The sequence below is a fragment of the Dendropsophus ebraccatus genome, chromosome 4 (assembly GCF_027789765.1).
Source record: "Dendropsophus ebraccatus isolate aDenEbr1 chromosome 4, aDenEbr1.pat, whole genome shotgun sequence".
In the NCBI taxonomy this organism is placed as follows: domain Eukaryota; kingdom Metazoa; phylum Chordata; class Amphibia; order Anura; family Hylidae; genus Dendropsophus; species Dendropsophus ebraccatus.
Window position 1 is genome coordinate 52,467,444 of NC_091457.1, and position 24,996 is coordinate 52,492,439.

A 24,996-nucleotide genomic window follows, 5' to 3' on the forward strand; every position below is an offset into this window, starting at 1 on the left:
GAAATCCAACTCCCAGGATTGTCTAGGGGTTAAAGATGTTGTCCAGCGGAAAAAATTTTCTTTCAAATCAACTATTGTCAGAAAGTTATATAGATTTTTAATTCACTTCTATAAAAAAAATGTCCAGTCTTCCCATACTTATTAGCTGCTGTATGTCCTGCAGGAAGTGTTTTATTTTCAGTCTAACAATGCTCTCTGCTGACATCTCTGGTCGTGACAGGAACTGTCCAGAGCAGGAGTGGTTTTCTATGGGTATTCCCATAGAAAGCCTCTTCTCTTCCTGTCTTAGTAGGGTCCCAGGAACCAGATCAGTGTAATTGCTCTCATATTAAAAAAGTTGTGCGTGTGCAGACATTCTTTAAAGGGGTTACCCCCAGCTTATCCACCTATTTACAGAATTACAAGAAAGGGGGGGGGGTCATTTTCCAAGTGAATGGAACAGCAGTTAAACATTCATTTTGTATAAAAAGAAGATAGAGTTTAGTGGGACAAAGGGCCCCCTTTACTCAAGATCATGGTGGTCCCAGCAGTTGGACCCCCACTAATCAGATACTTCCCACCTATCCTGTGAATGGGGTATAAGTTATATTTCACTATTCTTTCTAAGTCACATAGGAATAAAAAACAACAACAACAAAAAAAGACTATGAAGACAAAACGTTAATACAACTGTTGCATTTTATTCAAAATTTTTATTATTAAACACTTGGAGTCTCAGATCAGTCTCTCCATGTTAATAAGATACATAATTTATAGTACAAAAACCTCCCAAAACAGAACATGAGCTTTGTGCATTTGACCTGTGATAATGCAAGTATTTTATCCTACTGTGCAAATAAAAGAAAAGCATTGTCCAGCACATGCCAAAGGAACGTACAATGGTTCTGGGCACACGGCTGCGGTTCACAGACAGCGATTAATGCCAGTTCAACAAGAGCATAAGAAAGCTTTATTATGGGGGAACTGCTTCAAGTGTGTCATGCTCCTGTCCCATAGAGGGATATTGTTATTCCCAGTAGTTATTCTCTTCATACGTCACTACTATAGTGTTAACCTCTCCCCACTAAACATAAATATTGAGATACCTGCCATCAGTGAGTCCTGCACTGTACAGCTAATAGGTACCAAAAAAGAAGAAAAACTAGTTCATTAGCAAAAATCTAAAGTTTTTATCTCTCCCTTTTTTCAGACATATTCTATAGCACCAAAAGTATCAGCTCTGTAAAGAGTGAAGATTAAGTTCACTTCAGTCCATCTGTCTTTTCCAGTACAGTAAAACATTGAGCAGTTTTCACAGACACAAAAAGGTTTTGCATATTATTTCTCTTATAATGTGTTTTGTCGGGACCAGTAATACATCTGTATTTATCATACCTTCATATGCGCACATATACACTGTGGCTCCATGTCTACTGCAATATTTAACCTTAACATGTTAGTTCTTGGAGCGGAGAGCGGGGGCAGCGGACGAGCGCGCGCCCTCTCCATTCACTTACAGCAGCACACTGAGCACGGCGGGATTCTGCGGCGGAAATTTCCGCTGCGGAATTCCGACGATCTTCCCGAGTGTGAACTGGCCCTAAGAAGCATACCTCCAGAGCTGCTATGCACGGTTCAAAGTGGAGAGATGGCGCTCACACCATGTAATTCCCATTGAGTACCGTGCAGGAGTCCTATTAAGAGGGCTTGTACATAGAGATGAGCGAACCGGGTTCGAGTTAGAGTCCATCCGAACCTGAACGATCGGCATTTGATTAGCTGTGGCTGCTGAACTTGGATAAAGCTCTAAGGTTGTCTGGAAAACATGGATACAGCCAATGACTATATCCATGTTTTCCACATAGCCTTAGGGCTTTATCCAAGTTCAGCAGCCACCGCTAATCAAATGCCGAAAGTTCGGGGTCGGATGGACTTGAGCATGCTCGAGGTTCGCTCATCTCTACTTGTACACATAACTCGCTTGGCGTTGTACAGCAACTTAGTTAGTATGCTTTATATGTACCTAAACTTTTATTCAACTTCTGAGATGCTGAATTCTTTTCTCCTTTAGTTTGTGCTAAGCTGTCCTTAGAAAGCTGAGCACATGGGGGAGATTTATCAAACATGGTATAAAGTGAAACTGGCTCAGTTGACCCTAGCAACCAATCAGATTACACCTTTTATTTTCCAAAGTCTGTGAGGAATGAAAAGTGGAATCTGATTGGTTGCTAGGGACAACTGAGCCAGTTTCACTTTACACCATGTTTGATAAATCTCCCCTCATGCAGTACAGGCACCATAACAGTTTCTATGCTTCTCTTTGAGACTGTCATGGCGCTTTACCCATGTGTGTAGATTTCCTCAGAAAACAGAGCAGAAACAGTGACAATGCCCAGCTGAGTGCTTCTCTTCCTTCTTTCCTCCTTCTTAGCAGCTGTCGTCCGCCAATCACACCTTCTAACATGTCACCATGAGTTGAATAAAAAAGGTACAATTTCCAGGGGATTCATTAGCAGTTCTGAGCCTTCATAATTGCAGACAGCCCTAAATAGAGGATGGGGATAGAGGTGTTCTGCTACCTTGTATTGTAAAAAAAAAACCACTGACTGATGACCCTGTCCCAGCAAGTGCCGAGAAGGCAGGTTCTCGTGATAAGTGCTGAGAGTTATCTGTATTGAAAGCTCTGGATGTAACTACCAAATGTAAAGTATATTGCTATAGTGTCCACACTAAATAAAGAGCAAATAAAACGCCAAATTCTCAAGACATGCCTTGTGACATTCATAGAAGAGGAAGAATTTAGCATTTTGCCTTACAACAAGATTCCTTACATTAGTAGTCCCCAAACTGCGGCTCTCCTGAAGGGCCAAAACTACAACTTTTTTCTGTCATGGCATGCTAGGAGTTGTAGTTTTGCAATAGGGCAGAGTGGGATTTACTCCAGTAAGGCAATTGTGGAGTTGTGAAGGGCAGCTCCATCCCTGTTAGAAGAAGCAAGTAATACTCTCTCATGTGTTTTTGGAATGGCAATGCTGATATTTAGCGTCAAGCCATATCACAAGATTTGAGATAGCAAATATGTCTTTTGTGAATGATAAAAGGGTTGTTAATATGCTAATGCTTTAGAAACCTTCTATAATGCTTTACTGTGTTCACTAAACCATAGGCAACCCGTGTACTCCATGTCCTTAGCCCATTCACGCCGTGCTAGTAGATAATACTCAGGCTAAAAACATTTGGAGGACACAGATTGCTCATATTCGTGCCTAGAAGTCAATCAGAATCTTTCTTCTTCACATGAGAATTGTAGAAGTAAAAGTCAATCAAGGCGATGCAACTGCTGATGTGTTGTGAGATGCCCAATCTGGGAAAGTGTTCAGGTCAAACATGGGAACTCCCCAAGTGTAGAGTCCAAACCACAAGGCTATCATGCTGATCAGGTTTGTGCCCAGTCCTGCTTTCATCTGTGAATGAAATGAAGAGAAAAAAAACAACAGTCAAAAAGGTAAATTGAGAAAAACTTGGTTATTAAAAAGAAGGAAGTTCTCTATTTTAACCACTAGGGAGAGACAACCGTCAAGTTTGTACCCACCATGTCTGGCACAGTCAGGTGACCATATGAGAATACAATGGCATTCGGAGGATTGGCAACAGGCAAAAGAAACGCACAGGAGGCACTTATTGTTGCTGGGATGATAACCAGAAGTGGGTTTACTCCTATTCCTTCAGCCTGTCACGAAGAGAAAAGACTTACTAACATCTGAACTACATTTTGCAAATTCATTCATTTGACTTGCATTTTTTGTGATTTTTACCAGGAGTTGAATTCTGATCTGCATCACAATGATTGGAGAGAACAGAGCAGTAGACAAGATGATAAATTAGGCAGATTAGAGAGAGCAAGTGGGTGAGAGTGTGTGCGTAAAGAGCCAAATCAGGCAGATATTTCCAGTGAGAGGTTATGTTTGCACAACGTAAGCTACATAATAATCACGGCCGTTGTTGCCGGTTTGAAACAACGGTCGTGATTACTACGTAGCTTGCATAGTGCTGCCTTCAAAGGAATCCCGTCTGGAGTGTAAACACATGGTATAAACTCTGGCCGGGATCCCTAGCAGCGCCGAGAGAAACTGACATTTTTCAGTTTTCTGCGGCCGCTATTCATTGAATAGTGGCATCAGAAAACCCTGTCAGTTCAGACAATGGAGCATAAGGCTCCGGCCACACGCTCCATTGTTAGCAGCGGGGAATATGCAGAGATGCACCTGCATCCGAATTCAGCAGCGCTAAAGATCATCCGGCCAGTACTGCCATAGCGGCCTGATGATCTTTAGCGCTGCTGAATATTAACAACCCTTTTGATTTTAGCTGACACCGGCCGTTCCGTGACCCGGCCGGCGTCTTACAAAGTGTGAACATGGCCTGATAAGGACAGTAGTCAACAGACGAGCAAGCAACAGATAAACTGTTGGCCAATCGCAGTCTTTCACACTGTCGGAAAATAATGTGCCACCGGCAACATTTCTGTCCGTTTAATTAGGTATGCGCAATTAAAGTAAAAGGCTGCATAAACACTACTATGTGCAGTAATAACTGGCGCTATCTTATCCTACAGGTCGGGCCGTGTATTAAGACATGTGAATTCTTTGGGCGGATGGCAGAATCTGCCTAAGCATAGAATGGAGCCTATGGAGTGGGCAGAACTTCAAGAGGGGGCACACAGCGGAATCCGCTTGAAGTTCTCCCCAATTTTTCGCAGTGTGCACATACCCTAAGAAAGACTATCCATAAAGGTGCGTTCACACGTACCATATCCCCAGTGAATTTCACGCTGCAAGTTCGCAGTGAAATCTGCTGCGGATACCTTCCCATTCATTTTCAATTAGATGACATACTCTCTACCAGTATGTAAATGCCAACCCCCTTAACCCCCCTCCACCCGGAGCATACTTTCCCTGATCCACAATCTGGCTGCATCTCAGGCTCCCGGGGGTCCCGCTCAGCCAATCAGTTCACAGCCCCACCGCAGTCACTGATTGGATTGACAGGACCTTCGGGAGCCTCAGATGCAGTTGGAGTGTGGATTAGGAAAACTATGCTCCGGGCGGTGGTGGTGGGAGGTGTTAAGGGGGCCGGCTTTTACATACTCAGAGCGGGATGACAATCCCGTAGAGAGTATGTCATCTAATTAAAAAACGACAGGGAAGATATGCACAGTGGATTTCGGACCCCAAATTAACCATTTAAGTATGCAGAAAGTTTTTTTTCCCCTCTTTATCAAATAATACTGTATACTGTAAGTCCAATTTTGGTTTATAATGAATGTTCTTACCAGTGAAGACAAGATGGGTTGAAATATGGTGATGGTGGCCGGGTTACTTGCTACTTCTGTCACAGAAGTCACCATCAGACAAACAATCAGTACAATCACCCAGACTGGCAAGCTACTCAATGGTTCCATCTTCTGCCCAACCCACACGGACAGACCAGACACCTACAAAAGGAAGGGGTCACTAGCATTGGGTCCACAACAGATCGGATGATATAAAGTACATTTTAATTGTCATTCTATTCACATTGTTCTAATGGGGAAAACAAGAAAGCAAAGATGGTGGTGCACTCCCAGTACACCAAGCAAGGTAAATTGGTAGAGACAAGTGAAATTACAGCACGTTTGGTTTCATGAAAAACAGACATAAGTAAAAGAAAAAAAAAAAAAAAAAAAGGGACAATATATTTAAAAGCGACTGATACATTAATGAAAGGATAAATTGTCCCAGGAAAAAAAGAAGGGGCAGACAAAGACTAGTGCAGACATACAAAGAAGAGCTCACACAAAGCAGCATGCCCAGAGTGGCCTGACCAAAGTAACACTGCACTTATTGGTAGAAATAATATTCAGGGGTGTCATTACATTTTTCCTGAGCACCCTTCAATGCAAAGAATTTCTATTAATATTTTTTTTTTTTCTTTCTCAACGCTTTTATTGTAAGATGTATCAGAAAAGTGTACATACAATAGAAGCAGGCATAGCGCCTGACTGCAAGATAACACACAAATTAACAACAACAAGAGTGTAAGAGTCTGAGTATACAAATCACCTCAGCAAGGTACTTCTCCAGACTAAGCTAATAAAACAGAGGTGTTGAACCAAGAACTCATGAGAATGAAGCATGATGGGAAGTTGAAAGAAGGAGAGAGAGAAGGAGGAAGGGGAAGAGGGTAATGCCAGCACGATCCGGGCATAGGAGAGAAGGTCTGCTTACGGGGCGAGAACCACAGTTTGGGCTAGGCCTTGTTGCTACACGGCTCGGTCTTTGTAGGCAGGTGTATCTAAGAAAGCTGCCCACGGGAACCACAATTTGGCCGTAGGTGGGAGCCTGTTGTGGAACTCAGCCTAAGACTTCTGCAAACCAGTCCGTTATCGTGGGTGGGGTTTCCGACCTCCACTTCCGGGGTATCACTACTTTAGCTGCTAACAGGAGGAACTTAACAAGTCCCTTCTTAAGTTTGCCTATGGAACCGGGTAACATCAGTAGCAGGAGCATGGCTGGGTCGTTTTCCAGCTGCGTCCCTGTGATCTCCCGCGTTATAGAAACCACCTCTGTCCAGAACCCCTGCAGTTTATGACAACCCCACCATATGTGCTTCATCGTTCCCCTGGCCATCCCACATCTCCAACAGGTGTCAGAGACTGAGGGGTACAGTTTATGGAGCAAAGATGGGACTCTATACCACCTTGATAGTACTTTGTAACACATCTCCTGCGACCTGCTGGAGACTGAGGATTTGTGACAGAAGAACATCGCCTTTTCCCAGTCCTCTTTAGAAAAGGTGCGATTCAATTCTGTTTCCCAATTTGTTTGGAATTTTGTCTTGTGCGAGTCCTCCGGAGTATTTAATAATCGGTATAGAAGAGAAACGGTGTGCTTAGGAGGTTCAGTTTGGATACATAGGTCTTCAAACGCCGAAAGCTGTCTATGAAGGTTGGCGCTAGAAGCCAAGAACCTATAAAAATGTGACATCTGAAGATTTTGCCAAAGAAGCCTAGGTGTCCTGTCTGTCTCGGGGATTAACAACTCATAAGGGATGAGGCTGTGCATACCTCTCTAAAGCTAAGATGGTGGGTCTTGGGAAAGGTCAGAAAAGAGGGGTCAGCACGTCCTGCGGGGAAGTCAGTGTTATGGGGGTGAGGGGGCCATCGGCTTCATAGAGAAGGTTACTAGATTTTGCGTATCTGAACGTCAGCAAAGTAGTGCAGGCTATCAAGGGTAGAGAGGATAATTGTGTGCCCGTCCACGAGGAAGGTTTGTTCCACAAGAGGGACGGGAGGGAAAAAGGGGATCTAAGACTTTCAAACTTCACCCATAATTTCGAGTCAAAGTTATGGAAGCCATCAAGGACCCTAGTGGCCACTGCTGCAATATAATATTTGTGCGGATCTGGGAGAGCCAAACCTCCCTCCATCTTTGCCAGAGAAAGGGTGGACCTCGCCAACCGGGCGGGAGAAAGCGGGAGAAAGCGGGAGAAAAGGCGGTTTATTGATTGGAATCTATTAATATTTTTATTTCTAGAAAAGCCAAGCAAGTTTAAATGAACTAGGTGGTGTGGGGATCTGTGTCACCAGGGATCACAATACCAAAGGTTAACCATGCACTCTTGTCAAGTAAGGTAAAGAATGCCTGAAACACATTATTGCTAATGGGAAGGTAAAGGTGGAAACTCCCTTTTATTCATCTATAATTACTTACTTCACATCCTTTAGCCAAAGCAAAGCCGCCTCCGACCAAAACAACGATATGCCAAGGTATACATTCTTCAAACTCCTTCCATGTGATCATTGGTGTGGATTCTGTGGCCGAAGATACTCTAGGCTTTTCTATAATGGCAAAAAACAGTCAGCACAGCTACTGCAAACAAAACCAGGTAAAAGTTTTGTAATAAAAAAAATATATATATTGGGAATATGGATGTCATATTGGAAGGTCTTCAATCAGCTAGAATGGAGAGGTGTTCTCTCTTTCTGCAGACTAGAGCCATTCTTGTATTACAGGGATGACAATTCATCTAAGCAGCCACTGTGTAATACTACATTTCCCCTACAGCAGCCAAGGCGTTCCCCTGCAGGATCTGCTGATTTACCAGGAGTACTGGGAGTAGGACCTGGGGTAATCACCCGATTGCCTAAGCAGCAATTTCTTCTTCCTAAAGAAATATAAATCTGATTTGGGCATATCCCACCCGCTTAGATGAAGGGTTTCTGGTGCATGCATTCTATAAATAACAAGCACACAAACAGCAGTCATTTCTAATGTGACCCATGGGATAGCAAGTATAAGGGAAAAGAATTAATTCAAGCAAGTGAATTCAACTAAAGCAACTTGTACAAGAGGCTGTTAGTTATACTACAAGCAGTAAATGATATAGAGCTGGAATCTATTGTTCCTATGTGAAAGTACTATAATACTGCAAACAAGCCAACAGAAGGTATGTGCAGGGTTCAAAACTCAATACACTGTGGCTTAAACAGAACCAGAATCTTCCACCATAACTCAAATTTTTGTCACGTGGTGTTGTATCTTATGCCACATGCCATTTTACATTAAAAAAACAAAATCAAGAACATACCCTTTGATCTACAGCACCACCAGCTGGGCCTTCTTCCAGGTATAATAAATAATAAGAAGCCAAATAGAATAGCTGAGGTAGCATCAGATTTGTAACCTTTCCTGTTCATGCAATGAAAAACAAAACATGCAAGAAATTTAACAAAGGCTCTAAAATAGTCAAAAAGCACAATCATAGTAAAATAATAATAATCTTGAATAATAATTGCATAATTGCAGCAGTAAGCTTTTTTTATGTATTGTTACTCTTGTCACAAGCCAGGTTCATATGCAAGGATGCAAAGAGCGAGTACAAAAAGACAGCTGCATTTTTTTCAAGTAGAATGACAAAACACTCTAGAGTTTGGACAGGTAAACAACATTCTTTACAGTAAACCTGTCATTTAACAAAAAATTTGATATGTCATACAGACATGTCAAAAGTTTTAAATGCTAAGGGTCTCAGTATTCAGACCCCCACTGATCATTAGAACGAGGGTAGAGAAGCACTTGGCTGTGTGTGTTACTTCCAGGCCCGGACTGGTAACCTGGCAAACCGGGCAAATGCCCGCTGGGCTGGCCGGATTACCAGTCCGTGTGCCGCCCCGAACTGTATAATAAAAAAAAATTATTATAAAAATTATTATAAATAAACAGCACTGGTGTGGCCCTCTGCTGCTGGGCTGCTTAATTGAAGTGAAGTGAAGACACGCGCTGCTGGGAGAGGAGCTGCAGGGAACGAGTGACAGGTGAATAGTTGTTTTTTTTTCTCTGGTGGGGGCACTGCGCGGGGGGGGGGGGGGGTTGTTTGTAATTGGAGCATAGAGGGGCCAACTATATGGTGCATAGAATTACTAAATAACTAATTGGAGTATACAGAGGGCAGGGGGGGGTTCACAGGGGGCATAGAAGAACTAATTGGAATACAGGGGGTTAAAAAATATAGGGCATAGAGGAACTAATTACGGTACAGGGGAGTACAAAATATAGGGCACAGTGGGCATAGAACACTATGGGGCACAGAGGGGGCATATAAATATATGGGGTTCAGATGGGCAAAAAGGGGGCATGAAACAACTATAAAGGGGCACAGAGGGGGCATAAACCACTATATGGGCCCAGGGGGTATATGAACACTATGGGGGGCACAGATGAGGTATATGGACACAGAGTGGGTATATGAACACTATATGGGTGGCACAGAAGGGGTATATATACACTATATGGGTGCACAGTGGGTGCATATATACTATATGAGGTCACAAAGGGGGCTATGTATACTACATAGGGGCACAGAGAGGGATCTATTATATGTGGCACAAAGTGGGCTCAATTATAGCAGGGCAATACAGAGGAGAAGGCTGTATATAGGTAAGGATTGTGCTAATGCCAGGAGCCTAAATTGTTTGTCTGGCAGATTCTGTGAAGACAAATTGTGCTCGGGAGAATCTTCATGATGGCCGGGCCTGATGGGGAAGAAAGAAAGAGAACGACTCTAATCAGAGAAGACGCCGCCTGTAAGTCCCTTGGTGTAACTACAGTGTAACCACTTACACAGGGGAGGAGAGAGGGGGTACGATTATGGCGGGCTTAGGCACATTCTGTCTGTGTCTGTCCCTACTGACTGATAATGCTGCATCTTCTGAGGACAGTCCTGATGCTCACACATTATATAATAGTACTAATACTGTGTGACACAGAAATAATATCATTAAGTGTTTACTGTGCGAGAAAGAGGCAGATCCGCGACGACAGGTGTGTGTGAGTGCCGGTGATGCAGCACATCTCACATTGTCGCACAGGGCGACTCCTGGCAGTGTCACTATGGTTGTACCCCCTCTGTGTTACCTGGAGGAGGAGTTGGTGCACTATAGAGAATGGAGGTTGAAGAGATCGAGCTGTGTGGGGGGAGGTGGTCAAGGATCTGTATTTCTTCTGGTGTTTGGGGTATAAGAAAATGTGGCCTGGGGTTTGAAGTTACATGTTGGAATATGAATTTATTTTGGGTCTGCTGTATAAATTTATTTGGGTTCCAGGTTATAAATTCATTTCAGGGTCTGTGGATTCTATTTAGTCAGGGGACTGGGATAATTTATTTAGGAGTCTGATAGGGGAAGAGCACAATGACAGGAGAGGGTACAGATCCTCTGTAAGGCCCCCTTCACACTTCCGGAAAAACCACCAGGATTACTTATCAGAAAATCCGCCGGATTTCCGGACCAATACACTTTAATTAGGCTCGGACACCCTTCCGGATTTTTCCGGAAGGGTGTCCGTTCCGGAAAAAATAGGACATGTCCTATTTTTGTCTGGAATTCCGGCCTGGACACCCCATAGAAGTCCATGGGAGTGCTGGAATCCACGCACTTTTCTGATGTACATCAGGAAAGTGCCCGTGATTCCAGATTGGTCAAGAGCCCGCCGACACCCCCAGCACACCTTCCTGCCCTGCACCGCGCCCGCCGGACCTTCAGCGCCAACCCCCGAATCCCCCCCGCACGCCGGACCTTGATTCTGCGGGTCGTAATACTCAGCAGCATCTGTGTACACCTGGTATCTGATCACTGCTGTATACTCTTCTTTTCTTCTGCTCAACATAGTTGGTGCAATGGGTGTGTGTGCGGGGGGGAGATATATATGTGGGCTGGTAGAGTTTGTGTGCCAGGGCTGCTTTTCAGACCCAGTCCGACCCTGGTTACTTCCCAGCTTGCGGCAATCTAGCTGCAGGAGACATTCTTGCAACTGGATAGACATCACAGTAAGCCACGGAGTGAAGCACATAGCTGCACGCTTCTCCCTACACATTCTATTTATCAGTGAGGATGAACACCTAGACACCCAATCAAAACTTTTGATGTCTTTCCGTAATGTGTCAAAAAAAGAAAAAAAAAAGTTCAGAAAAGCAGTGCTTAGAGATCCTAAATATAGTTGGCCACACAAAATAGACCCAAGTAAGCTAAAAAAGCAGATATTAGCGGGACCTGCTAACCATCCTATTTGTATGGGGGGGCTCCAGGTTGCACATAACAGGAAGTATGAAGGGTTGAGAATGTTAGATTTCAAAGATTTATTTACCAGGTTGTTCTTGATCAGAAATCATGTTTTGTCAATGGCTACCCTAACAGACACAGCAGTTAAATTACATGATATAGTAAAAATGCATATATTTGTATCCACCTAGCACAACTCACAGTCCAAACAGTGAATCCCAACCTGGGATAAATCCAGGGTCTCGTGTGAACCAGGACAAGGCCATCAACAGGAAGATTGTAAGTGTCACCACCTCCTGGTAACTGCAAAAAATAATTATCTATTAATAAAGTTGGATAATAGCCCCTTATATATTTACACAGTGGCTGCATATACTGGACGAACACTTTCCTGTTATAAACTGCTGTGGAATATATAGAATATTGTGGTACTATATGAAAGTTTTGTGAACCAATAAAATGCTATATGAAAACATAATAAATAACAATGATAATTAAATATTTGCAATTACAGGCCCATAAAATTACTCTGTATGAAGGGAGCCATTCTGAAAGAAGATATCCCATCAATTATTTACAATGCAATCGCATCCTATTATATCACACTGCATGCAGGACCATGTTGAAAGGGTTCTCCAGGACCTTTATACTGATGGTATATTGCTGACATAGACTATCAATATCAGATATGTGGGGATCTGACTGCAGACACCCCCACGATCACATGACTGAAGGGGCTGCAGTGGTCGCACAGGCAATGAGGACTTTTTGTCACTTACCAAGCCTAGTGCTGTAAATTAAGTAGCAGCTGTATTTGATACTGCAACTCTATACTAAAATGGTAAAAATAAAAACTACATGGCACAAAAGAAGCCCCCTTTTAAAGCTCTGTACACATAAAAATAAAGGCTAATATGGCTCTGCATCTATAGAAATATAAAAGAAATAAGAAGAGGAAAGAGGAAAATGCTGAAATTGAAATTGGTCCAGTTCTGAAGGGCTTAACCTGTGAAATCAAATCTGTATAGAGTAGATCGGGAATACCTCAGTGGGCCCAGTTTTTCGTATTCTTGTCTTAAAATGTTTCTTGAATCTTCATCACTTGGGGACTTGGATTTTCGCCAACACTGCATTTCTTTTAGGCTGCAACATACATATGAGGTAGACTGAATACATAGATTTCTGCTTAGGGTGGTGTAAAGCTCTGTTCACACTCGTGTCATTTTCCGGGATTATCTGACAGGGCAGTAATGATCCTTCATCACCCATTTATTCTCCTACTGACCTATCATGTGTCTGCCTGTTTTCCATTTACTAGATTAAAACTTTAGTATGCTATATATGTCTGACCCTTACAACACAAGCAATCTGATATAAAAGTTCTCGTTGGTGACTTCTTTTCTAAGGCTGACCTGACCTTACTTTATTACAGTATAAGGTCACGTTCATACAGTGTATTTTCGCATAAAAAAAACACAACGGCCGCTGTTGCAGTTTGCAACAAAGGCCGCTGTTTATTAACAGTGTGAAATTACATTAGAGTGTATGGATCAACGGCTGTAGTATGTACAGTACACTCTGTATAGACTATGGCCAGTGTCCTCTGCGGCTGCACAAAATAATTGACAGGTCTATTTTGTGTGGCTGCTATTCAGTGAACAGCGGACATTCAAGATAGCCTGTGCACACAATGTAAGGTACGGCTTTACATTGTGGTCTATGGCAAATTAGAGTGCGGGTACACACGAATGTGCCCACATCCCAATTCAAATAAATTGATGTTTACCTGGCCGATACTGCAGTATCACCCAGATGTCTCAACTCTTTTTCATTTTGAAAAGGGACTTATGGGCAAAGCTTGTAAACCAGATTCGGAGCTCTGCCATCTCAGATGCCAATGTTCACTGTCTTGCACTGGCAGCACTTGAACCAGCAAAATAGCTAAGGTCCAAGCACTTAAACTGAAAAAAAAGAATGCAACAAATCTTATAAACTGATTCGGTCGGTTTCACTGTAATAGCACTTTTTGAAGTGCTCCGATTCCCTGGAAAGGTCTGGTATGATTTTACTGGAGAACTTTAGCATTTGGGAAAGCACTTATTAGGCAGAACTTTTTTTGTAGATATACGATTCCACCACAAATGGTTCAGTCTATTTCTGTAGTTTTACTTCTTGATTAATGATAGGGTCTGTAAGGGTGCTTGTCATTTTGATGAAAAATATAGCACTGTATGCAACACTAGTTCATCTGTCAGGTGTAACAGAAGCTGCAACAGAGGAACAGATCCTAACACTCACATTGCTAGAATAGGATTTCTGCCCTTTTTTTTGTCCCTTTCTTATGCCATTGAAAATAAACATACATGATGATATTTTAATATTTACCTAAATCCCAGAAAAAGCCAGTTAATCCACATCCAGGAAAATATTAGGATGATAAAGGCAATAGGGAAAGAGAAAGCAATCCAAGATCCAAAATTTACAAACTGACATCCAGGGTATCGTCTGTAGAGAAATACAGATGATTAGTACTCTATCTAATCTCTAGATTATAACATTACACCACAGTATAAAACCTAAATAAAGAAAATGTAAATTAAAGGAGAAGTCCAAAGTAAATATTTTCAAGCAGTCAGGAGGGAACATAATAAACAAGCTCTATTTACCTTTTTCTTGAACACTGTATCACCCCTCTGGGACCCCCACCGGGCTTGGGGATCTGCTCCAGCAATGTCATGCTCCTGATGGATTGCCTGCTCAGCCAATCAGTGACAGGGATGGGACACCGCTGCATGCAGTCACTGAATGGATGAGCGGGCAATCCATCAGGTGGGTCAAACATTTTTGGTGGGGATCCTGGAGCCTGTGTCGCAGGGAGAGATAAGTAAGGGTTGGTTTATTATGTTTCCCCCCTGCCTGCTTGAATTTTTTTATTTTTTCCATACTTCTCCTTTAACATAGCAATCTCAATACTGAAATGTCTTTTTCCATGCTAATATACTGAGAAATACAGCAACACTTTATAATTCACTAATATACTAGTCTATGTGCACATAAGGACACTTTAAAGGCATTTGATATATACCTGTATAAAACTTGTCTGTCTTGGTGGACAGTGTCACCTATTTAAAGGGGTAGTGCGGCGGTAAAGAATTATTGACAGAATAACACACATTACAAAGTTATACAACTTTGTAATGTATGTTTTGTCTGTGAATGGCCCCCTTCCCCGTGTCCCACCACCTCACCCATGTACCCGGAAGTGTGGTGCTCTATACATACCTGTCACGTGCAGACTTGTCTCCGATCTTCAGTTTGCGATGTCGTCTTCGGACGGCCGGGCCGAATCCCTCCGACCGTCCTGGGTGCCGGCCGCCCTCTGCCGCATCATCGGCGATTGGCTGAACACAGTTATGCTCAGCCAATCGTGGCACTCAGGACGGTCGGAGGGATTCGGCCCAGCCGTCCGAACAAGACATCGGAGACGAGTCGGCACGTGACAGGTATGTATAGAGCACCACACTTCCGGGTACACGGGTGGGGGTGGTGGGACACGGGTAAGGGGGCCATTCACAGACATAACATACATTACAAAGTTGTATAACTTTGTAATGTGTGTTATTCTGTCAATAATTCTTTACCGCCGCACTACCCCTTTAACACCGTAAAGACGATTTTGGGAGAAATACCCCTTTAACCCATAGCTGCACCAGGATGTTACTAAACGTCTTGATGCAGCTATGGAAGTTCAGTGGGGGGGTCTCGCGGCGAGCCCCCTATGAGCTGCCGCGATCCAGGGTGCTACATGCAGCCCGGGACAGTGGCTATTAGCGGGCACGGTCCGATCGCCGTGCCCGCTAATTAAGTATTTAGAAGCAGCTGTCAAAGTTGACAGCTGCATCTAAATACTCATTGTAGCCCTTCCCTGGTGGTCTAGTGGGGGGTTCGCAGGGACGCAATCTTGGAGGGGCGATCCCCGCATCTAAAGCCAGCCAGAGATCAGAGCAGTCATACTAGAAGTCCCCCAGGGAGGCTGTTAGTATGTGTGTAAAAAAATAAATAAATGTTTAGGATCGGCGCATGCGTAATCGGCCTGAACTATTAAATTATCATATTCCTGATCCTGCACGGTAAACAGCGTAAGCGCCTAAAAAATTCCAATTGAGCATTTTTGGTGGCATCAAATCTAGAAAAATTGTAATAAAAAGCGACCAAAAAGTCGCATATATGCAAACAAAGCACCAATACAAAGTACAGATCATAGCGCAAAAAATGACACCTCACACAGACCCATATAAGTAGCAAGTAGGACGGCCGCACTGTGCCTGCGCACTAACGCAGCGCCTCGCTGCTGGCTGTGAGGAGACTTTCACAGCCGCAGCGAGAGCTCAGGGGGCATCAGGATGCCGACGGACATTCAGACAGCCCCACCATGCTGGCGCCTGCTAAAATCCGCGGGCTGTGCGACCGCACGCACAGCCCAGCTGAAGATGGACCCGGCACTCACCCAGTGCGCCTGCGCGAGAAATGACGGGGCCGCACACGCATTACGCTGGGTGATGTGGCCGCGCACATCCCGACATCCAGGTGAAGGCTGGGAGGGCCAAACAAGTAGGAGTGGCGGCCTGGAGAGATGACATAGCCAAGGGGGCGGGGTCAACGGCGGTGTAGTGGACAGAGCAATGTGGCGCTTTTAGAGGCTAAGTCCCGCCCAGTGGCGCAACAACAAGCTCATCAAAGTTCAGTTTTCTCATCAACCAGCACCATGATTAAACATGTGACATACAGTAAGGTATGGATAGAGCAAAATTTGTGATTTAAACGTTTTTAAAGATGAAAAAATAAAAAATGGGGGTGACAGTGTCACTTTAAGGTTTCCATAGTCATCTGAACCCGATTATTTGACCAGGTCAGGGGTCTGTCTCAAGTGTGAAAAGTAATTTTTCTATGACTTCAGACTAGCACTTTTATGAATATCAATGTCTGTGTGGGAGACTAATCTAAGATGCTGACTACACTCTGCCAGTAAATAGACATCAGCAAAGTATAAGTCAGCAGAGCAGACGCAGCTAGTGACGCACTCATCACCATCGTCTCCTGCCTGTTCTCTTCTAATACCAAAAGAGGTATACTTTAGTATAGTATTCACAACAGTGCATATGAGTTGTACTACAGACACAACGGATATAGTGTATATATGAAGTTATATATGAAGTGTTACTCACGTTTCGAACTGTTCAATAAATATGAGATTAGTTGAGGTCCCTGTGAGTGTGGCCATTCCTCCAATGGTGGAAGAATAGGCAATTCCCAATGAAAAGGCTTTGCACATCATGTGATCACGTTTGGTCCTGTAGAATCGCCCAGACTTGGCCTGCAAAAACCATGTCAAATGAAGTTAAAGCGCAACTATAAAATATTTTGACCATTCAGTTTTAGTTAGCTTAGATCATGATAAGACTTTTTGCAATATACATTAATAACCTAAAATGAACAGTTTTTTAAATACATAAGGCTGACTATGCCCTTACAGCCCTCTCTGGCTCTGACTTATTTCTGCATTCCTGCTGGACACGCCCCTCCCGGGAGGTACGGACTCTGACAGGAGGATCAGATAACAGCCCTGACACAGAGAGAAACATAAACAAACCCTCCTCCCCCACCTCCTAGCAGCACGTTCTCCCCCCTCCCCTCACAGAGGTGACTAAGCAGAGCTGAGGGTGTTGTGTGTGAGGAGCAGCGCAGGGGAGGAGATGGATGGAGGGACAAGTACTCAGTGCTTCAACAAGGAGGGACATGCCAGCCATGACCCAGCCAATGTACTGCATGAGGGAGGGAGAGTGGGTGAGTCACTGAGGGGAGGACTACAAGTCCCAGCACAACAGCTGTAGTCCTTCCATAGTACATATAACACTCACTATCAGATGTCTGCAGCAGGTGCCCCCACCTCCATGGCTGACATTATCCTACAGTGTAATGAGAGCAGATGACTGTATCTAATCCCACTGTGTGTGATACCATCTGCAGGGCTCTGTATCTAATCTTACATTGTGATACTGTATGCTGGGGCTCTATCTGATCCCACTGTGTGTGATACATCTGCAGGGCCGCCGATAGGGCAGTACAACTGGTACTGCCGTATGGGGCCCGGTCCCTAAGAGACATGGGGGGGGCCCGCCGGCCGCCGCTCCCCGTCCGCTACGCTAGGGGGGCCCGCACGGCCCCCCTTGCCACCTGTTTTTGAGCATCCTGAGAAGCTGCGGCCGCGCAGCTTCTCGGGATGCACTGATCGCTTTGATGTTCCGCCTGCACATTGAGCGGGCGGAACATTAAAGCGATCAGAATACAGGAGCAGCACCTGGCAGCGTCCTACTCCTGAATTCTCTCCCATAGGCTGCCCGCACTTCATACCAGCAGCCTATGGGAGGCCGGGACGTGACGTCATCACGCCTGCCGGAAGTCCCGTCCCTGCGGCTCGCAAGATGGAGCCCGAAGAGGAGGAAGAGCTGCTGCCTGCACAGCGCGGATTAGGTGAGTAGGATGTTTGTTTTTTTAGGGGCACCTCTGGGGGCATTATTAGTATATGGGGGCACCTCTGGGGGCATTATTAGTTCATGGGGGGCACCTCTGGGGGCATTATTAGTGTATGGGGGCACCTCTGGGGGCATTATTAGTGTATGGGGGCACCTCTGGGGGCATTATTAGTGTATGGGGGCACAGCAGGGAATACTACATACAGGGGGCACAGCAGGGGATCCTACATACAGGGGGCACAGCAGGGGATCCTACATACAGGGGGCATCCCACATTCCTACTCGCTTTACTGCACATAATACCAAACAGCGCAGTTACTATGGGAGCCTACAGGAGGGAGAAAGGGAAGGAAGTTGCTAGAAATGTGCGGAGCCTAAATTGTTTGTCTCGCAGGTTCTGAAAAGATTAAACATATCTGGAAGAAATCATTATGGAGGTCTGGGCCGGATGGAGAGGAAAAGGGAAAGTAACGCCTCAGATCAAAGAAGACATCACCGGTGAGTCACTGTATGACACTTTTCTTATTTTGTAGAACATCATTTAGTAGGGGCGCCCCGAGGTGACAGCTACTACATTACCTGTACTCAGAGATATCACTGTGTTATGTGGTGTTACATAGGACTGCAGGTGACATCTACATTATCTGTACTCAGAGATATCACTGTGTTATCTGTGGTGTTACATAGGACTGCAGGTGACATCTACATTATCTGTACTCAGAGGGATATCACTGTTATCTGTGCTGTTACATAGGACTGCAGATGACTACTACATTATCTGTACTCAGAGGGATATCACTGTTATCTGTGCTGTTACATAGGACTGCAGGTGAAATCTACTACATTATCTGTACTCAGAGATACCACTGTGTTATGTGGTGTTACATGGGACTGCAGGTGATTTCTCCAGGTTGCAGAAGTTCAAACTTCATCGTGCCCTGGTGTGCTGGTGTCTGTATGCATGTGTGCTGGTGTCTGTATACATGTGTGCTGGGGTCTGTGTGAGATCAATTCTAGAGAACTGGCTCATATACCCCATTTTCCCCAGTGGCTTAAAATGTAACCTCTGTTATACAGTTATAAAATTGTAGAACCTAAATGTGAACAAGGTGCAATTCAAATAGACACTTACTTGTATAGCTGTCTCTTGTGCTCTGTGTGCAGTGCATTATATTCACCCTTGCAACGTACAATTTATAGCGTGTCTACAAGCCCAGCAGGGCTCATTATGATGGAGACTAAAACTTATACAAGAGTGGGGTAGGGGTTCCCCTGTATTCAGAATGCTGTTGAGTGCTAGGCAATGCCCCGTCTGGGATTATTGAATTTCGGGGGTCTATGCAGAGCAGGATAAAGACACCTCTGCTGCACAAACAGGATCTCCTAGAAAGCGTTCTCACCGCCATGTATTCGCTATCACTGGCTTGGGTGAGCTCAACTAGTCTGCCTGGGGGGGGGGGGGGGGGGTGATTTGTATATGCTCACTAACATGGAACAGCCTCATTATATTAGCCTTATCAACATTAGCCCTACCCCACTCTTGTATAAGTTTTAGTCTCCATCATAATGAGCCCCGCTGGGCTTGTAGACACGCTATAAATTGTACGTTGCAGGGGTGAATATAATGCACTGCATACAGAGCACAAGAGGCAGCTATACAAGTAAGTGTCTGTATGGTGACATTGAAATTGCACCTTGTTCACATTTAGTTTCTACAATTTTATAATTGTATAACAGAGGTTACATTTTAAGCCACTGGGGAAAATGGGGTATATGAGCCAGTTCTCTAGAATTGATCGGAACCAAATTATACCCCCAAGCAAGGCGTGGGTCGAACACACAATTTTTTTTTTTTATTAATGTGGGGGGCCCAGACACTTTGGTTGTATGGGGCCCCGAAATTCCTGATGGCGGCCCTGTACATCTGCTAAGGTGCTGCTCAGTGTATGGAGGGACCCAGCCAGGGAGATGAGGGATAGGCCACGCCCACTTTGTCTCAGCCAGGAGAAAAATTCATTTATTCCTCTAAGCCAAACAACTGGGGATATCTCAGCGAGCGTACACACTATCAACACAGTTTAGGGCTCTTTTTAAAAGGTAACACGAGGGCTTTTTATTTGAGGAATTTCATTTTTTGGCTACTGAAATTATAGTTGCGCTTTAAATATCCAATATCCATCCAGTCTCTCTCTAACGTTGTCGTAACTGTAAACAAAGTCTCTCAATAATATATGGGACAGAAATACACACCTATACCCCTCCACACTACACATATCCTAAACTTTCCATGTCACATTTTTGCATCAAAATTTGAAATATAAAATAGGTATATGACCACATGTTTTACAAATGTCATTAGAGGTTGGCACATCTTTTTTCCGGAAAGTCTTTTTTTCTAGCTATGCATGGAAAGCATTACATGGAACATGGCAGGCTTTGGAGCATTACATAAATTCATTTTATTATAAGGGGGTTATTGGTATTTCTGAGGTCCGTTCTCTTGGTGTATTCTGAGAACCATAAGAGCATAATAGGGGAACATATTAAGGCTAGGGGAACATATTAAGGCTATGTTCACACTATATAAGCTACGTAATGATTATGGCCATTTGAACATGGCCCAACACTGGATGGTGTTAATTTTCTGGCATAAAATAGCTGGATTAGATGTATGTGTCTGGAAATATGGAGCAGACACCCAACGCTACCACGTTTGCCTATTAGAGATAAGCGAACCGGGTTCAAGTCCGAGTCCATCCGAACCCGAACGTTCGGCATTTGATTAGTGGTGGCTGCTGAACTTGGATAAAGCTCTAAGGTTGTCTGGAAAACATGGATACAGCCAATGACTATATCCATGATTTCCACATAGCCTTAGGGTTTTATCCAACTTCAGCAGCCACCACTAATCAAATGCTGAAAGTTCGGGTTCGGATGGACTCGAGCATGCTCGAGGTTCGCTCATCTCTATTGCCTATACATCCTCTTACTCCAGAAGTCAATGGGCCCCATTGTCAGCACAGTTGTATATGAAAATGATGCCAGATAACACATTACTCTTATATATATGCTAATGCATAAGCGCCACATACTGTGTTACATATGGATCAAAATGTGATGATACTCTGTTATATCTTTGTAAAAATTGAAAAATTTTCAATAAAATATATTGAATCAGAAAATGATGCCTATATAACCCTGAAAGATTATAGACCACACATCATCATACAAGCCCTACAAGAGCATAGGATCATCAGATCAGCCCCTTTCCACAAAATTGTGTACATGTTCGGCACAGAACTAAGATCCCTATACAGGCGCCTCACCTGCTTTGAATATCTCCGACTTTCAAATGCTGCCTCCTCCTATAAACAAACAGATTTTATTTACTTGCCCCGATACCAGTTGTTGTCAATTTAGCTATACATTTCCAAAAGAAATAACAGGAATAGCACAAGAAAGGAAAAAAGTATTTAATAAAACAAACATGTTGGAGAGCTGGTGGGTTCTCTTTAGAAAGTTTCCTTTAGACACAGGTGTCAAACTTAGGCCCTCCAGCTGTTGCAAAACTACAATTTCCATCATGCCTGGACAGCCAAAGCTTTGGCTTTGGTTATCCATGCATGATAGGATTGCAAAAGCTGGATGGCCCGAGTTAGACAACTATGCTGTAGTACATCAACATTCATTTCACAATACTGAAAGCAGAAAACTGTCCATTTCCAGTATTCTGCAAATTATTAGGGCAACACTTGATAATATTATATGCACAAAGTACGGATGATACATTACAGCATATGAAAAAACATTACACTGGGGCTTTCTTCTACTTTGATAAGAAAAATGAAAACAAAATGGCCACTTCTCCTCTGATGAGGTTACAGGGAAAATAAATAAGAGGCGGCACTCATCCAACAAACCTCATTTTCTTCCGTATTTGCGTTTCCATTATCCAAAATATTATTGCTGGAAGAAAAGGGGAAAAAATTTAATTCAAATGTCTCCATCATTTTCCTAGCGGATGTTCAGACAGCTTCCCGATTCCCCCTTGTCAGTACAGAAGTACAGGTAATGAAATGCTTCTGTCTGAATTGTATCTGTGGATTTCATGTAAGTCTTCATACAATCGTATGGATGTATATTATGGAAGTGTTGCCGTAGTCTAAAAGAATAAATGCACCTTTGCTGAACCTATGTAGGTTACGGCTCATGTGAAATTTCTCTGGAATAATGTTATCCCAATTGCTCTGAACAACAAGGGTGTTACAATACTGTACAGGGAAAGCTGTAAGGCATTTCTGCCCAGGTGACTAATCTACATGATGCCATTTAAAGGATTCCAGAGTAAGGCCAGGACTATACAAGGATGTTTTATAGAGCAAAGAATACAATCTTAACGGTCGCATCACAGCTTCAGAGTCTGCTGTTGTAAGATTTTCAAGCAACTTGTGTGCTACTTTTTTTCTTTTAATTCTTTTCAAATTGGGGCAGAATACTGGCTTATACTTAATGTTAACTAGACAGTCAAAAATTAGTCCGATGTAATTGGTCTGGTGTAACTATAAAACCATGTACTCTAAAGGTTCGATTAGACAAATCTATTTTTAACGACTAGTGATAAACAATCGCAAACTAGATTATTTATCGTTAACCTGAAATTGTTCATCATATTACACAAAACCATAGTTGTTGATTACGATCGTTACAACAATCGTAACTACAATCGTTTGATCCCAGCAAAAGGAGGAATGATTTGGAATTACTCTGAACGATAAGTGAACAAATGTGGAATTACAGCAAACGATAAGCGATGATTTTAGGGTCAGATCCAAGTGAACGACCAACGACACACAAACGATTTTTCGATCATTGTCTGCAATTACACAGATTGATTATTGTTTAAATTCGAACAATAATCGTCCCGTGTAAAAGGGCCCTAAGTTTGTAACACCTTTTGGCGCACAAAGCCTAAATTATGCCACACTCCCCTTTCTCACCAAGCCTCACCCCATCATGGACTATATATGCACATGCTACACAATCTAGTTTTCACATCTTTCCAGGGGGTGACAACCAAGTTTATTGTAGAGGAAGAACAATGATTTTTGTTTAGGGTTGTAGGGTGACAGTCGTATGGGAGAGAGATTCTCAGATGTACTGGAAGCCACTAGACCAGGAGACACCCATTGCTGCTGGATCCCAGGAGCTCTGTTGCTGCCCACAGTTAGCTAGGGCAGAGTTCCATATGAAAGGCTGCTGGGCCAACAAGCTGTAAAGGCTGACACATTCCTTTTTCTGGTGGTCTGGATGGGTGTACGGCCCTGTTGCCACCCAATGGCTTTGGGCAATAATCCCCTTTTTTCCTGCACCCTACAAGCTTAAAAAGTTCAGGTATACTACAAAAGATCCTTGTTTGTGGAATAACAGGGTTTAATCTGAGAAGATGTTCATGTCATTGTCTAACATTTATATGATGTCAGAAAAAGTTGGACTTATCTTTAATATAAAATATTAGGCTTACCTTTCAGGAAAAGATGCTAGATCAATCTTTGTAGTGTCTAAATAGGAAACACAAAAAGATTCCATAATAAGAATATAAAAATAATCATTAAATATATTAACCCCTTAAGGACAGAGCCTGAAATGGCCTTAATGACAGAGACAAATTTTATGAATATGACCAGTGTCACTTTATTCATTAATAACTTCGGGATGCTTTTACCTATCCGGCTGATTCTGAGATTGTTTTCTCGTGACATATTGTACTTTACATTTCTGGTAAATTGGAGTCGATAATCATAACAAATCTTTATGAAAAAAACCCAAATAATGTGAAAAAATGTGAAAAACTGCATTTTTCCAACTTTGAAACTTTTTTGCGTATACAGAAAGTGGTTATACCACATAAATTATATATTAAATAGCATTAGCAACATGTCTACTTTATGTTGGCGGCATTTATTAAACGATCTTTAATTTTTTTTAGACAATAGGAAGCTTAAAACATTAGCAGCAAATTTCCAAATTTTCAGTAAAATTTCAAAATCAGATATTTTTAGGGACCTGTTCAGGTTCAAAGTGTATTTGAGGGGCCTGTATGTTAGAAAGCCCCACAAAGCACCCCATTTCAGAAACTGCACCCCCCACACTCTGCAAAAGCATATCCAGAAAGTGTTTTAACCCTTTAGGGGAGTCACAGAAATAAAAGCTAAGTGTGTAAGAAATTAGAAAATTTTAATTTTCTGTGCAGAGATTTTATTGTAATCCAATATTTTTCATAATTATAAACCTATTACCAGAGAAATGCACCCTAATAATTATTGCCCCGTTTCTGCAGTTTACAGAAATACCCCATATGTGGCCCTATTGCGCTATTTGACGCAACCACAAGCCTCAGATACAAAGGAGCGCCTAGTGAATTTCAACGCCTCCGTTATATTTGGTCATTTCTGACTGTACCACTTCAGGTTGGCAGAGGCTCTGGGGTGCCAAAACCTAAAAAACACCCCTAAAGGGACACCATTTAGAAAACTAGACCCCTCAAGGAATGTAACAAGGGGTGCGGTGAGCATTTGGACCCCACAGGTGCTTCACAGATTTTCCGAACAATATGGCGTGAAAAAAGAAAAATTTATTTTTTACACTAAACCGTTGTTCTAGCCTTCAATTTTTCATTTTCTTAAAGGGATAAGAGGAAAAAAAAGACACAAAATGTGTAGCGCAGTTTCTCCCGAGTACGGAAATACCCCACATGTGGCGATAAAGTGCCAAGGGGGCGCAGGACGAGCCTCCAAAGGGAAGGAGCACCAATTGGCTTTTGGAAGCTGAATTTCACTGGAAAGGATTTCAAGGGCCATGTCGCATTTACAGAGCCCTCGTGCTGCCAAG

General features: G+C 43.1%; 1 protein-coding gene across 1 annotated transcript in view; it reads right to left on the reverse strand.

Moving 5' to 3' along the window:
- Positions 1-2,241: 2,241 nt before the first annotated feature.
- The window catches only part of LOC138789642 (solute carrier family 13 member 1-like), a 50,828-nt gene continuing 28,073 nt past the window's right edge, over positions 2,242-24,996 (reverse strand). The window contains exons 5-16 of the mRNA XM_069968396.1: positions 23,630-23,666; positions 22,029-22,074; positions 21,435-21,473; positions 16,801-16,949; positions 13,961-14,080; positions 12,620-12,718; positions 11,777-11,878; positions 8,608-8,708; positions 7,731-7,858; positions 5,312-5,473; positions 3,572-3,709; positions 2,242-3,443 (exon numbers count right to left, since the gene is read on the reverse strand). Coding sequence (XP_069824497.1) covers positions 3,303-3,443; positions 3,572-3,709; positions 5,312-5,473; positions 7,731-7,858; positions 8,608-8,708; positions 11,777-11,878; positions 12,620-12,718; positions 13,961-14,080; positions 16,801-16,949; positions 21,435-21,473; positions 22,029-22,074; positions 23,630-23,666 — 1,262 coding nt within the window. The 3' untranslated portion in view covers positions 2,242-3,302. The remainder of the gene's footprint in view (positions 3,444-3,571; positions 3,710-5,311; positions 5,474-7,730; positions 7,859-8,607; positions 8,709-11,776; positions 11,879-12,619; positions 12,719-13,960; positions 14,081-16,800; positions 16,950-21,434; positions 21,474-22,028; positions 22,075-23,629; positions 23,667-24,996) is intronic.